Source organism: Otolemur garnettii, unplaced genomic scaffold (genome assembly GCF_000181295.1).
Source record: "Otolemur garnettii isolate 467f Iridium unplaced genomic scaffold, OtoGar3 scaffold00112, whole genome shotgun sequence".
Lineage (NCBI taxonomy): Eukaryota > Metazoa > Chordata > Mammalia > Primates > Galagidae > Otolemur > Otolemur garnettii.
This window is the reverse complement of record NW_003852507.1, coordinates 1,027,565-1,039,673: the sequence shown is the minus strand read 5'-3', so window position 1 is coordinate 1,039,673 and position 12,109 is coordinate 1,027,565. Positions and strand designations below refer to the sequence as shown.

The window sequence follows — 12,109 nt, the reverse complement described above, 5'->3', positions numbered from 1 at the left end:
AGGTCACTCCTACCTGCAGGCTCAGAAAGTGAATGGCAGGCAACCCCACTTACACACTTGCTGGGCTCTGACTACACGTTTTGGTTACCCCAATCACCCCCCCTTCAGTACAACAGCAGGAGATGCCAGTATTCCTGATCCCTGCTCACCCCTGGTACCCATGGAAGCACTCACATCAGCTGGCTCCCTGCGGGATCCCTCGCTGCTCCGTAGCCAGCTCCGGCTCAGCTCACTGAGCTCTGGGATGGGCTGCACCTTGAGCCGCACACTGTCCCCGGACTGCCGGATCATCTCCACAATTTCATCCCTTGACTTGCTCTCCACATTGTGCCCATTAATCTCCACCAGTCGATCTCCTGGCACCAGCCCCAGGGCCAGGTCCTTGGTGCCTGCACCAGGCTCAGCGAAGTGAACCACCCGCCGAAAGACCTGGCCCTCGGGGCCCCGATCCAGCATGGTTGTACGCCGTAGGGAGAAGCCAAAATCTCCAGTGGGCCGTCGCTGAAGCTCCAGCTCCCGGAGAGCAGGTGGGGGAAGGGGCACTACGGGGGGCAGGCGCAGGTCAGCTGGGAACTTTTTAGTTACCAGCTCAGGAACTCGGGACCGGGGCCCAGGTCGAGGGATGCCCAGGCTAGGATGCTGCATCAGCTGTCCCTCTAGAGTCCTCACCTCCACCTGTGGTGATGGGGCGGCAGAGTGCTCCGAGGGGGTTGAGGTCTCTGAGGCACTCCCATCCCGGCTACGCTGGGAGAAGGAGAAGCGCTTGACAATCATCTGTGAGTTCTGCTTGGCAAGAGAGCCAAACTTGGCTGCCCGCTGCAGCACGGAGCCTCGGAAGCTGCCTTCTTCACCCTTGAGGTCATCACTGGAGCTGGCTGTGCTTAGGTGGCCTGAGTCCAGGATGATGCTGCCTCGGTTGCTGTCGGAGTCAATGTCAGTCAGGTGCAGGTCAGAGCCACTGGCCACCTTGATGGGGATGGGGTTAGAGATCTCCAGGCGCGTCTTGGATTCACGCTTAGAGGAGCGGTTCAGGTTGAAGAAGCCTCGTCGCAGGCTCATTTCCTCCAGGCTCCGGAGCTCTGCCGCTGACATCCGCTCCTTCTTTTCCTTTTTCTCCTTCTTCTCCTTCCGCCCACCATCTTTGTCCTTGTCTTTCTTCATTAGGTTAAACATGGTGAGGGTGCTGCTTTTAGGGGTGGCACCCCCAGAGGATTATAAGTGCTTAGTACAGGGTCTTTGTGCCCCACTTTGCTGCTGCAAACAGAAACACACAGAAAAAAAAGTTATTCGAGCATAGCCTCTTCCTGTGTCTCCAGTCCAGACAAAAGCAGCTGACTGAGCTACCCATGACAAGGTGCTAGCTGTGTGCCAGGCACTCTGCTTTGCCCAATACTGTCTCAGTTAATTTAATCATCACAACATTTCTGTAGATAGGTGCTATTACTACCCCCTTTTACAAAAAGGAAACTTTAGGTTTAGATAGGTCTGTAAAAGTCCAGACTCCAAGACTGTCATTTCCTTGAATCCCTGATAGATCAAGACTTAGGTGTGCCTGTAAGACCTGATCTCCTAGAATGAGGATGTATCAAGCCAACCTAGGATTCAGACACAAAGAAAAGAAAAGAGGCTGAGTACACCAACACCTCCCTGCAGCTAGCCACTGAAGCAACAGAGCTCGCAGACCACTGGGCTGTTATCCCTAGAGCCCTTGTTATCCCTTAGGTACTGCCTAACAAAAGAACCAATATATATTTAATGGCTATTACTCGCCAGGGATAATACCAGGCACCTTACATACACTATCTCTTTTGAATCTAATAGCAAGGTAGAATCTAATAGCAAGGTAGAATCTAATAGCAAGGTGAATCCAATTCACAAATGAGAAAAATAGGACTCATTTTAAGTATATGTTAGTTGTTATACAGCTAATAAATGGAGATGCTGTGATTGAATAGCGAAAAATACATTCTTTCCACGGCCTGGGTACCCACAGTGAAGCAGGGAGGGAAGGAAGGGGAAGTTCCAGACAGAACAGAGGATGGACAGCTGCAGGGTGGGGGTGGGGTAGGGTCTGCAGGATAAACAGGATCCTGAAAAACTCACATCCTTTTCCCCAGACCAACACCTAAATATAGCCTCGGGAAGAAAGTTGTGGCATCCTGAGAGAAAATCCCAGCTCCAGGACACCAGCAACTATGGTGCTAACCTACCCCACGCCCCTGCACACCCAAGTGGGGATGGGCCTGAGAAAAACCTGGTGAGGAGGAGTTTAGAGTCTTTCTTGTTCTAATCAGCAGGGAACAAGAAGAAGTGGGCCACACCACCTAATTAGAAATTAAATGTCATTTTTTTCTTTAGTGAATGTCTCTCCCTCTGAGTTTCAGACACAGGATCTATAAGCTTACCCCTTCTAGTAATGGTCTTATGCCAGGCCCAGGACAAGCCTTTCCTCTCTGTGTACCCCTAGCCCTCACAACCAAACAGGGCCCTCTAGGCTTCCCATTCTACCTAGAGGGAATTCCCCCTCCCCAGACCCAACACAGGTACAGCATCCTGGAAGGCATCCAAGCCTGGAACTCCCAAAGGGCCTGGTGCAATGGCTAATTGCTCCCCCAACCCCAGGACTCTGATCCATGTGATTCCTGGCAGGCCAACAAAGCTCCTTTCTAGAGCAGCACTGTCCAGAAATATAATAATATATCTTAAGTCATATGTGTAATTTGAAATTTTCACTAAAAAAGGTAAAAGGAACAGGTAAAATTAGCTTTAACATTTTTAATTTAATTAAATTTATTTATTTATTTTTGTGAGACAGAGTTTCACTCTGTCACCCAGACTGGAGTACAATGGCACAGCTTACTGCAAACCTCAAATTCCTGGGCTAAAGCAATCCTCTAGCTCAGCCTCCTAAGTAGCTGGAACTATAGCCCCTTGCTACCATGGTTGGCTAATTTTTTTTTAGAGATGAAGTCTCACTGTGTTGCTCAGGCTGATAATATTTTATTTGATGTGATATATCCAAAATACTGTCATCTCAACATGTAATCTATATAAAAAATATTGAGACATTTTACATTCTCTTTTCCAAATTACATCTTTGAAATCTGGTGTGTATTTTACACTTAGAGCACATCTCAATTCAGACTAACCATATCTCAAGTATGCAAGAGGCAGAAAATCTGGCTTCGTCTCTAGCTCCCTGGGAGCCTAGCATGAGCCATGTTCCCCTCTGACCTCAGGTTCTACTTGGTGAAACAAAGTGCTTTCTGAACTTGTTGGTTCTAAATGTTCTAAATGTTCCTTGGAAGACAGGAAATCTAGGGCCTAAGAGGCACACAGCCAAGGGCCTAGGCCAGCTACATTTGAATTGCTTTGGGGTAGAGGAGTGCCTGACAGCTGGCATCCTTGCTTCAAAGCTCAACTTTAACACAGGGAGTCTCTCTCCTCCTGAATGCTGATAGGGGTGTGGCACAAACCTACCACATACAAAAATGTGAGATCTTCAGCTGGTTACTGCCCATCCTACTCCTCACCTACCTCTACCTGCACAGTTTTAAAAGGACTGGTTTAAAAATGATCCTAGGGGGGAATGAAGACAGAAATCCACCTTGGGGACTTAGAGGGGGACATACAAGAGTATCTTGGCCTCGGCCCAACCACAGAGAACACAACTGCCTACAGTGCTATCCCACCAAGACACCCAATTCTCACTTTGCAACACTTACCCTAACCTTGCTGTTTGCTGGGGCCTTGGTAGCTAAGCAGTATCAATGGAAAACAGCCCCCAGAATTTCAGAATCTTTGAGCTAAAAAGGTCCCTGGGAAGTAATTTCATGTAAATCCCTCAGCAAAATCAATATCATTCCTCAGTCACTGCAGCAACCAGGAACAATAGTCAATCACAGCAGGAGCACAGGTGACAGCACTAGCCATAAGTTTTAGGAGACTTGGTATCCAGGCTTGGATCTGCCAACAAATTGCTGGGGGACCTTGAGCCCGTCACATTGCTCAAGGTTGGACTAGATGATCTAGGCCTCTCTTCTAGCTCTAAAATTTCAAATATCTAAGCCTCTTGTGGATGCAACTTTGTATTAACCTTTTCCCAACCCTGGAGCCTTCAGAGACTAAGGCCACATCAGCCCTTCCCTCACTCTCCCTGTACTGCCACTATCATCTACACAGCTCACAAGGCACCCTTTTTCCACTGTCACCCCCATAATTGCCAGGCCTCACTGTGGACTAGTTCTCTCCTGAGCCACATGTCTGGAGCTACCTAACTCCCTGTAGCCTCCCTTTCCAGGACCAGATCTATAATGCAACTGCTAATCCTATGCTCCTCATCCCCAATTTGCTAGACAGCTGGGCTCCATCACCTACTTGTAGACAGGCAAAACTAATCTAGGGCAAAAAAAATTCAGAACAGTAGTTACCTCTGCGGGGCAGGAGTGGAGATGGTATGAGAAAGGGCATGAGGGTGATGTTCCTGCCCTGTACACTGGCTGCTGTTTGGGTTGACAGGTATAAGCATCTGTTAACAATCAACAAATAGTGCACATAAGATTTAGGCATTTCATTGTCTGTAAATATTCACTCAAAAGAAAAAAAGAATTGTAAATAAATATACTAAAGTATTGGGGGTAAAATATATGGATGTCTACAATTTACTTTGAGATGTGGCAACAATTTAAGATACTTCGATGGCTGGGTCAAGGGGTACATATGTGATGGTAAAGAGAGGAAAATGTTAATTGAAGAATCTAGGAGGTAGAAGGTGTTTACTAAAAAAAATCCTTTAACCTTTCTGAATGTTTACAGATCTTTGAGATAAAATGTTGAGAAAAATTATGTATCTATCAAGTATGTACTAGATTCAAGTGATATAAAGGTAAATAAGCCTACTGAAAGCGCTCAGGCTTTGGATGTCAGGTTATAAAACTGGGAACGAATCCGAGTTAATAGCTATGCCATCTTAGGCAGGTCATTTAAGGTCTCTGTGACTCTATTTCTCCATCTATATAACAGAGATAATATTAATAGTATATACACATAAAGTATAGGAATTAAAAGAAATATGTATATAAGCCCTTCCTACAATGCGTACCCCATTCAAGAATAATACCTAATAGTAGTATTTTTTGCCATCTAAATGAGATACTAAGATGATAATAGAGTGCACAAATGACTATCAGCCCAAGAGTAACTAAGACCTTTGTATATGGAAAGTAAAGCCCAAAGAAGTAAAGGCAACCTAGTGAGCACATGGCCAAGTTAGATCACGCTAGCTTGAGTCCAGAGGCTCCATAAAGATAGTGCCAAGGGCTCGGCGCCTATAGCTCAACGGGCTAAGGCGCCAGCCACGTACACCTAAGGTGGCAGGTTCAAATCCCCAGCCCGGACCCACCAAACAACAATGATGGCTGCAACCAAAAAATAGCCGGGCGTTGTGGCGGGCGCCTGTGGTCCCAGCTACTTGGGAGGCGGAGGCAGGAGACTCGCTTGAGCCCAGGAGTTGGAGGTTGCTGTGAGCTGTAATGCCACGGCACTCTACCCAGGGGGACAGCTTGAGGCTCTGTCTCAAAAAAAAAAAAAAAAAAAGATAGTGCCAAGGATACTACAGACAGGAATTCAGATACAGAAGTTAAGAATGCCAATAAACAGGTATTCAGCCTCAGTAATATTCACAGACATGCAAAATAAAGGTAAATACTAGTTTTCATTTAGCAGGTTAGTAAAACTATCAAGACACTAATAACTAAGACTGGTAACGTAAGACTGATAACTAAAACTATGTCCATCACTAGGGAATGGCTAACTGATGGAAAAGCTGGGCAGTGAGTAAAAAGAATGAGGTAGATTTGTATATATAGAAGAAAAGAGTCTATTTATAAGTGAAAAAAGCAAATTGCAGGATAATATATAATTTTGCTAAAATAAAAAAAATGTATGTATGGGTGGATATATACATGTACGTCACATGCAGTAATTGTATATGCATATGCTCTGTGAAGGAGGCTGGGATTTTAGAGGAGTCGGCAGACTTGTGCTTCCCTATATTGTTTTAATTTTTCACAATGAGAATATTCAGTTGATAGGGGTATGTGTGTATATATACATATTTAAGCCCAGGGACTTGGGGTAATGGGATTATTCGTAATTTTTCTTCTACTTTTCTAGATGCTATTTATTTCCTACAGAATAAAAAGTTTTAATATTTATGTAAAATATTTTATGCACTATATAATATGTGTATATTAAACTATAAATATATAAAATATGTAGAATAAATCTATCAAGCTCTTTGAACAACAGTCTGGAAAGATCTATTACGTTGGTCTACCATTGGTTATCTCTGGGGAGTAAGACAAAAGAGGGGTAAGTAACACTTGAGCTTTCTATCTAATGTACCTGACTCAACTTTTTTCCAGCCTGTTACTTTAATGATTTTAAAGACCAAAAAACCCAACAAAAACTAAAGAAAGTCTTGCCTAAGTACTAAGCAAACCATTCACATTAAAGCTGTAAACGGATTTGCAATAGTTTAAGGATTGCCTTGGTATCTTGCAAAAGTTTCAGCGACTTGGGGGACTTGTTTAAAATATATTTCAGTTGTGTCTTGTGGCTGTAAGTGGGGACAGATTTAAATGGGTCACCCAGGTTCTGGCAAAGAAGAAACCCCAGGAAATGGAAACTATAATGTTAGCATCCCAAGAGGAGGGCGCCCAGACTAGGCTGCTGCGGGAGTATACTTAGGTCAGTCCCCCAACCCCCACCCCAGACCACACTCATAAATAAATACAAAGGAAATACTTTCCCAAGAGAGCCTGCCTCCCTCTCTCGGCCTCTGACCTCCCCTGAGCGGCCGTTTCCGACAGCCCCGAGGCCCCTATCTTGGCTCTGGCCCGCACCGAGGACTGACTGCAAAAGCGGCCCAGTGGGGTCGCGAAGCACCTGGCCCAGGCCGGCGGCCCCAAGGGAAGCCGCCGCCAAGCCTGCTCCTGGCCGGTTCTGCTGAGCTCCGCAGCGTCCGGTGACTCACTGCCAGGTCACACGGAGCTTATCCGGCTCCAGGTGTGCTCCCTCACTCCGACTGCACGCTTCTCACATGACATCAGCCGGCCCGCCCGCCGCAAACGCGGGGAGCCGGCTGCCTTTTGCGTTTCCAGGCGGCCGGGCCGGCGCAGCCGCAGCCCCGCCGCGCCTCTCGTTGCGATACTAACCCCCTCCCGCGGAACGCAGCAATCCCGCGGGCCGGAGACACAAGAGAGCAAAGATGCCAGCAGCTCAGCCTACTCCCCTGCTACTCTTCCAGGTACACTGCTCAGCCCCTTGGGGCCGCTCAAGTCCATAACAGCCCCACTCTGCTCCAACCCCTCTGTGTGACCTTGAGCAAGTCCTGTCCCCTCTCCGGGCCTCAGCTATTTCAGTTCTAAAATCTACAAGGGCCTGAGATCTCAAACTTGGCCTCAAGACTTTCCTGGCGAAGTATTCTATTCAGCCACAAACTGCAGGTTCTAATTCTGTTCTGCCTCTGACATGTTGTGTGACCTTGAGCCCATCATCCAACATCTATGAATACCAGAGAATAATAAAAATAATCCCTTGTAAATAAACATAAAGTACCTAACAGAGAGCAAAGGTCTTGAGCCCAGTAAAGTCATCAGTCCAACAACTCAAAGCACTGGCCTACTTGAAACTGTTTGAAATGTCAAAGAATGTGGATAATTTACAAGTCACACAATTCCCACCTCCAGAAAAGATTAGAGAAGTTAGGGAGCAGAGAGTGGAGGCTCACCAGGTCTGCTCCCTGCCCTCAATCCAGCTCCACCTCTATACCTCCCCACCCTCTAATTCAAGCTACCTTGGAAAATGCTGGGGGTGGGGTAGGGATGGTGAAGCCGGTTGGGGTGTGCAGATCTTAAACCACTCTCTTGGCCTGGCCCAAAGCAGAATTTAGAAACTCCATCAAGCCCCCATCCCAAGTCCTGTTAGCATACAGTGGGCTGGGCCATCCCATTCTCCTCAAATCTTTTTTTTTTTTTTTGAGACAGAGTCTTACTTTATCCCACTCAGTAGAGTGCTGGCATCACACAGCTCACAGCAACTTCCAACTCCTGGGCCTAGGCAATTCTCTTGCCTCAGCCTCCCGAGGAGCTGGGACTACAGGTGCCTGCCACAACGTGGGCAGTTTTTTGTTGCAGTTTGGCTGGAGCAAGGTTTGAACTCGCCACCCCCAGTATATGGGGCTGGCACCCAACCCACTGATCCACAGGCGCAGCCTTTTTTTTTTTTTTGAGACAGAGTCTCACTTTGTTGCTCTTGATAGAGTGCTGTGGTGTCACAGCTCACAGTAACCTCCAACTCCTGGACTTAGGTGATTCTCTTGCCTCAGCCTCCTGAGTAGCTGGGACTACAGGCGCCCACCACAACACCTGGCTATTTTTTGTCGCAGTTTGGCGGGGCTGGGTTCAAACACGCCACCCTCAGTACATGGTGCCAGTGCCCTACCCACTGAGCCACAGAGGCCACCCAACCCCTCAAATCTTTAAGCTACATCAAGTCAGAGCCTCTCAGCTTTACCCACCGTACCTAGCAGAGGCCTAGAGCCCAGGGCCCCTGACAGGACCCAGCTCACATGGATGTTCTGGTTCCCACTGGAGGCATCCACTCTGGGTAAGAGTCTGGCTGGGTGGACCTCTGGTTTGAAGGAGCAAGAAAAGCTCTGCTGCCCTGGAGACCTGTGACACACCAAGTCCGGATCAAGGCTTCCTGAGTTCCAACAACTCCCTGCTCCACCCCAGCAGGGTGGATTCTCCCTTTCACATAAGCTCCAGTTCTGCCCCACCCAATCCATCTTTAGGTACCTGCTTCTGGGAGACCCCAGAGTTTTCAGGCCCAATTCCTGAAGACACAAGCATCCCTTTATGAGGAGCCCCAGGCCAGGTCAGCAAAGGGGTTCCAGGCAAGTGCCTGGTTGCCCAGACTAACTAGGAGTGAGGTTGAGAGACAGGCAGGAGTCAGAAAGGGCATAATCCACTGAAGGCTTCTCAGGAAAGTCTGGGGCACAGGAGGAAACCCTCAGGCACACACCCTGGCACCTGAGACAGGCCAAGAGAACAAACAAATTAGATACTCAGAGTTACCAGGTGCCAGGTCATCAACTGTTCAAAGTTCAAAGCTCCCAAAGGAAGCTGACCAACAGCCCATGATCCCTCCCACCCCATCCCTCATACCCCACCTACAAGCCTTCTCGTTCTCCTAATCCCCCCTCAACACAATAGCTGCTCCCAAAGCCATTGTCTTCCTGGGATTGAGGCCCTGTGCCCCAGCCTCGATGCCCTCAACACCAGATGGACAAATACACCTCCACCAGAGGCTATACATAACCAGTCGTGTCAAGTCCAGAAACCAGAAGGATGTTTCCTGGAAAGCCCTCATCACAAAAGGACAGAGGGGAAGCTGAGGAGGTGGCAGGCCATTGACAAAGAGCCAAGGAGGCTTGTCAGGAAGCCAGAGACCTCAGGAGAGCAACATTCAATATCCCCAAATAGAAAGTAACCCCCAATCAAAAAAGGGTGGGGAATGTTAGGTCAGACCTATTGCCATGACAACAGGATACCAACTTGTCAAGAAAAGGGCTCTAGATCTGGTAAGCATAAGGAAAGGCAGCTTGATTCCATGTGTTCTGGATTCAATGTCCTGCAAAGGTGATCTTGCTTTTAATCACCCAGGTGACCTTCCCTCCCTCTCACCACAGCCCCAGTGCATACACACTTCCCACAGATCACTGTGTGCAGGGGGCAGGTACAAAGGTCTCCTCAGCCACAGCCATGCCAGGGACTTGAGAGACAAAATGAACCCAGCAAACTAGCCTATCATTGGCAAAGTGAAGGAGAGGGAAGCCAATTCTATAATTTTTGGGAACCTGAGGGCAAGATGGCCCAAGCCAGAAGAACTCCTCTCAGAAAGCATTCTCCTCATTGTCCCCACACCAGCACAAACTAAGAGGCCAACGCCAAACATATGCTCCTTGGCCAAGTGACCAGGCAAATTGAGTACCGGCTTAAAAAACAAGCTAGCTGTCTTCCTTCTCACCTCCCCCTACCTCTGGCTTATTCTGCGCTCAGCCTTTCCAACTAATCAGCAGGACACATGTGCCTTGCAACGGGGCGACACCCCCACTCCACCCCCACAACAAAGCCCCAACGTGTGTGTGTCCCTGCAGGCCTTATCTCAGCCAGGAACACGACCCACACTCCTGACCAGGCTAGGTACTAGGTAGCGTCCCCTCAACACGGAGTGGGGGACAGTTAACCCCACTATCTCCCCTTCCCATTGGCGAAACAACCGGCATGACAGGTTAGCAGGGCGGGGCGTCAGGGCGGTCTCCTAGAGGCCTGGGGCAGGCAGTCCGACCTTCCCACACACACCCCACCCCTTTGCAGGGAAAGGTGAGGTGAGCAGCCGTCACTGGGGACAGCCTCCACTCCCTAATCCCCAAAGTCTCCCATTTACCCCCACCCTCACTCCCTCATTCCGCCTTCTGTCCCAAGGGGAGGGGGCCCAGGGAATCGGGGTCTCCATTGTTTTGCCAGCTGTCTAGCAGCTGCTCCTTTGAGAGGAGCCCGCAGTCGGCCTGGCAGTGAAAGAGTGAAGGCCGCTGGGAGGGATAAAGGGCTCAGTGGAGGTGCTCGCCTTCCCCGCTGCCTTCCTCAGCTCCTCGCTCCATCGCTGTATCTGGGGGCCTGGGCCTGGCCCCGAGAAGCCCCCACGCCCAAAGCTGCAGCCCCAACCCCGCAGCTCTGGGCCACCTCCGCTCCTCCAAGCCCCGAATCCCCCCAAACTGAGGCCACCCCGTCCTGCCTCCCCGCGTCCCCAGGCTGGCCGAAGGGGCTGGGGCTCCCCTACCCCCTCCTTCCCCTCCCGGTCGGACCCCGCTCCCGTTCGCTGAGCTCCACGGCGCCGCCAGGGACCGAAGCCGGGAGTCCGGGCCGCCGCTTCCAGGGGCCAGGGAAGGAGGAGGAGCCGGCGGGCCCCGCCGCCCGCCCGCCCGTCCACCCGGCCGGAGCCCGCCCCGCGGCCCCACCGCTCCACCGGGCCCGGCCAGCTACCGAGGGTCCGCCCCCGCCTCCCCGCACTCACCGGCCGCCGGAGCCCGCCCGGCAGGCAGCAGAAGCGGAGACGCGGCATCCAGCGGCCCTGGCCCGGTCCGGGCAGGAGCGCGGCGCGGCGCGGCGCGGCGCAGCGCCGCCCCCCGCGACCGCGCGAGCAGAGCCGAAAGGGAGCTCCCTGCTGGCGGCTCCGGGAAAAAACGCCCGGCCTGCCTGGCAGCGCTAGGCGCGCGGCCAGACGCGGGCCATGCGGGCACCGGCGCTGCCCTGGGAGACTGTGTCCGCAGTGGTCTCCGAGGCCCCTCTCTCTGTGCTCGGGAGGCCCTGCCTGCAGGTCCTGTCTGTCCTGAGCGCTGGAGGCTGCTGGACAAGTCTGGAAGTTGTTTAGTGGCGCTGCCCAGGGTAGTCACCAGCGTTGTGATAAATGTGTAGAAGAGGTTTTGTCTAAAGCAGACACTGGACTCTGCAGGCTATGCCCAGGGCAGTGCTGTTTAGAGGAAGCAGTTGAGTCTTGCTGGCCACCTCTTCCCAAGGTGGCTAGGCCCTGCTGGATGGCACCAACTGGCTCAGTCCATAGCAGGTTCTGCCTGCCGTGTCCAGGGTGGCCCGGCTCAAATGGACTTCCCAAAGTGGGAACAGTTTCCCAATAGCCTGCTCGGAAAGAGCCTGGCCTAAGGTGAAGCTGCCCAAGAGGTAATACCAGGGCCCTAGAGCACCGCCATAAGTGGCACTTACTCCCTGAAAGAGTCCACCAATGCCAAGATTAACACCCTTCAGAAGCTCTTTGGAATGCAGTCTGTCCCTGGGTCTGTCATGTCCTGTGGTATCAAGTGAGCTGCTCTACACAACTCAAAGAGGTTTTAGACTTCCTGGGAGACGCCAAGAGGTGTTCAGAGACCAGGCCTCCAAGATAGGTGCTATATCTTGATTGGAAAGAGAGAAGTGGACATTTCTCTAGATAATGTCCATGATGGAGTAGGGTACCCCAGAATATGGAAGAA

At 50.5% G+C, this 12,109-nt stretch overlaps 1 protein-coding gene across 11 annotated transcripts in view; it reads right to left on the bottom strand.

The window, feature by feature from the left end:
- MYO18A (myosin XVIIIA) overlaps positions 1-11,238 on the bottom strand; it is a 99,557-nt gene extending 88,319 nt beyond the window's left edge. For 4 of the 11 annotated variants that reach the window (XM_023517532.1, XM_023517539.1, XM_023517540.1 and 1 more), the window contains exons 1-3: positions 8,587-9,109; positions 4,431-4,528; positions 175-1,254 (exon numbers count right to left, since the gene is read on the bottom strand). In XM_023517532.1, the coding sequence (XP_023373300.1) occupies positions 175-1,173 (999 nt within the window). In that variant the 5' untranslated portion in view covers positions 1,174-1,254; positions 4,431-4,528; positions 8,587-9,109. Of the gene's footprint in view, positions 1-174; positions 1,255-4,430; positions 4,529-8,586; positions 9,110-11,139 lie in introns of those variants that run through there. The other 7 variants (XM_012809766.2, XM_023517536.1, XM_023517533.1 and 4 more) reach the window with 6 other exon arrangements.
- Positions 11,239-12,109: the final 871 nt, after the last annotated feature.